Source organism: Notamacropus eugenii, chromosome 5, assembly GCF_028372415.1.
Source record: "Notamacropus eugenii isolate mMacEug1 chromosome 5, mMacEug1.pri_v2, whole genome shotgun sequence".
NCBI classification, from domain to species: domain Eukaryota; kingdom Metazoa; phylum Chordata; class Mammalia; order Diprotodontia; family Macropodidae; genus Notamacropus; species Notamacropus eugenii.
Genome location: NC_092876.1, coordinates 92534221 through 92537641, shown reverse-complemented (window position 1 = coordinate 92537641; position 3421 = coordinate 92534221). Strand labels below are relative to the sequence as shown.

The 3421-nt window shown below is 33.7% G+C and overlaps 1 protein-coding gene across 1 annotated transcript; it reads left to right on the top strand.

Moving 5' to 3' along the window:
- The first annotated feature begins 490 nt into the window (after positions 1 to 490).
- LOC140504847 (olfactory receptor 52D1-like) lies at positions 491 to 1435 on the top strand. Its single transcript, XM_072610205.1, has one exon. It carries the CDS (start codon positions 491 to 493, stop codon positions 1433 to 1435), a length of 945 nt encoding a protein of 314 aa, XP_072466306.1.
- Positions 1436 to 3421: the final 1986 nt, after the last annotated feature.

Below are 3421 nucleotides of genomic sequence, written 5' to 3'. Positions count from 1 at the left end.
ATTCAAGTGAGGAAATGAAATTTCTCCTTCAAAAAGATGACATGAATCTGAATGGGATAGTCAATTCATTGAACCAAAGATTCCAAATCTGAAAATAACAGATGGAAAAAAATGCACCAAATGTAAAAGGACAGAAGTTAATAAAGATGCTTATCCAGTCTTCCTGTGGAGTACATTCTTTCAGTGCATGTTAAGTGATACCAATTGGAAATTAAATTTCTAATTAGTTCCTTCAAATTCTGAGATTCACTGAAAGATCATGGATATTTTCATTCCACTTTAAATTGAAGCTAATATTGATCATTAAAAAACCCAAACAGAAGCCTTAACAAAAGCAATGGTTTCACACATGTTACTGCTTCAGGCAATGGTTTGCACTTCATTCCCTGATCTACCTATTGTATATTTTTCAGGATCTGATTGCAATGATCTTTCTGGAGCATTTGAGTCTTTGGAATCCTAATTACTGGTGGCATCCCATGACAGCACAATGTCTATTATGAATGATTCATATTTGTCCACATCCACATTTTTCCTGGTGGGCATCCCAGGGCTGGAGTACCTACACACTTGGATAGGGATTCCCTTCTGCTCCCTGTATGTGGTGGCTGTGGTGGGGAATATGACAATCCTATCTGTGGTACGAGCAGAGAGAAGTCTACATGAGCCCATGTTCTTCTTCCTGTGCATGCTTTCTGTCACTGACCTGGTACTCTCCACCTCTACTCTACCCCGAATGCTCTGTCTCTTCTGGTTTGATTCACATCAAATTGCCTTTGATGACTGTCTCACTCAGATGTTCTTTATCCATAGCTTTACAGCCATGGAATCTGGCTTTTTCTTAGCTATGGCTTTTGACCGTTATGTGGCCATTTGCAATCCATTGCGTCATACTTCCATTCTTACTAATGCCCGGATAGCTAAGATTGGTGGGGCTGTGGTGCTCCGGGGTGTGGCCTTCTTCTCTCCACACCCTATCTTGCTCAAGCAATTGCCCTACTGTGGGACACGCATCATAGCCCATACTTACTGTGAATTCATGGCAGTGGTGAAATTGGCATGTGTAGATACAGGTTCCACAAAGCGCTATAGTTTAAGTGTGGCCTCTATAATTGGCTCCTGTGATGGCTTCTTCATTGCTATCTCCTATGTCTTAATTCTCCATGCTGTCTTTCGCCTCCCATCACGTGAGGCCAGCCTGAAAGCCTTGGGGACATGTGGTTCCCATGTTTGTGTGATCCTTGTCTTCTACTCTACAGCTGTCTTCACATTTCTCACCCACCGCTTTGGTCACAATGTGCCACCTCAGGTCCACATTTTCATTGCGAACATGTACTTGTTGGTTCCTCCATTCCTTAACCCCATTGTATATGGTGTCAGGACCAAAAAGATCCGAGACTATGTCCTTGGGACATTGAAGGTCAAGTTTGTTTGATTGTTATAGAGGTATCAGCAGACATGGTAACAGAAGCACTTTATACATGGGGACCCTTGATTTTTTGTCAGTAATTCCTGCCATTTTGCCAGATATTACAATTACAGAAAAGGAAATTAACCGCCTACTTTTAAAAAAGTTTTATACCATTTCTTGGGGAAGCTTGAAGTAACACTTCTAATAAAGAGAATAGATGGGCAAAAAACATTCCTCCTTTTTCCTGCTATTCTACCTCTAGAAGAATTCTTCTTGTTTACTATACTTCCCTAGGGAATGGCTTATAGAAAAGGAGTAGCAGGAAGGATATTATAAAGTCAATGGTCCTGGACTATTATTTTTAAAAGGAATAAGTTTCTGAATAACCAACAATGGACCATGAAGAAGAGAGTATATTTTGTGTCTTTAATTTTATGTATCAAGAGCAACATAAATAGTAATGGTACCCCTATCCTTTGAGAGTTACAAATACATGAAATGGTAAGTGCCAACATGGACAATCACTGGTAGACATATAGAATGAAGTATTAAATAAAGAATCCATTAGAAAAAACAATCAATCAAAAATTTATTCAGTGAAGTAGACTTTGTTTTTAAGGAACTGATATATTATCAGATAAGACAACATTATGGTAAATATATGTGTTTATATGGATACACTCATATATGTGCACATGTGTATATATAAAATGCACATATGTATATTCTATGTGTGTATATATGTTGCTGCATTATGTATAAAATCCATGTATGCATGTACATGATTTTAAAATATAAAATAAATACATTATGAAGAAAAGACAATAGCATTTTTGCTGTCTTCCTGTTTCTCTTAATCATTTTCTTTGTTATAAGGGAAATACAATTAGGAATATTGCAACTAATCTCATTAATTATTATTACAAAAGTATATTTTAATCTGCTACAAGGATACAAGAGTAAAATATCTAGAAATTAATTCAAATTTATCAAATTAGATTCTTACCAAATATGCAAATATGATTCAAAATAAGTAAAAACAATTATAATAATTACTAATATAAATAGCAATTATTATGTAAAGTCACAAAGATATTTTAACAGATGCAGTGAAAGTCACAGAAAAAAATACAAGACTTATTTATAGTAAAAGGTTAAAAGTGTATAGACATAGAAGGAACTCTATTTAACATGTTATATAATACTAAAATCAAGAAAGAAAACATAGAAATGAAGAAACACCTCTTGCTATCCATGTGAACAAGACAACAAGGATGCTACCTCCCACCTTGTTTGCTATAATTCTAGAAATGTTAGTGCTAGCAAAAATATAAAAGAAAAATAATAGTCATAATGTCAGCAAAAAAGCAGATTAAAATATTATTATTTATAGGTAACATAGCAGTGTACTTATAAAACACAAGAGAATCAGAAAATAAGCTATTTGGGATAATTAATTATTTAAGTAACATATTAGAACAAAAAAATCCCCCAAAACATCATTCTGTATATATTACTAGGTTAAATCTTGAAAATACAATAATTAGAGAAATTTCATTTAAAATCATCACAAAATATATAACCTATCTGGGAGTTTACCTATTGAGATACATAAAAGGTTTATATGATGAAAACTAAGGAATAACCTACAAATAACTAGAAATTAATTGCTCAGTATTTAGCTATGCCACGAGAATTAAAATAATGATATTCTGTAAATTTATTTTCAGATTTGAAAAGAAATAGCAGACCTAATGTTAAGTTAATTAACCAAGAGACTTCACTTAGTTAATATATTTGGAAGAACAAAACATCTAGAATATCAGGCATGATGAGAAAAAATATGTATAAAGGGAACACAGTATTAGCAGATTTTAAGTTATTCTACATACCAGTAGTCAAAATCTATTTGATATTGCTTTTTTTAAAGAAATAAACCATTAAAACAGACATAATCCCACAGTACCAAAGAAACTAACAAACAAAAAAGGAAGCATTAGCTCACTGTTA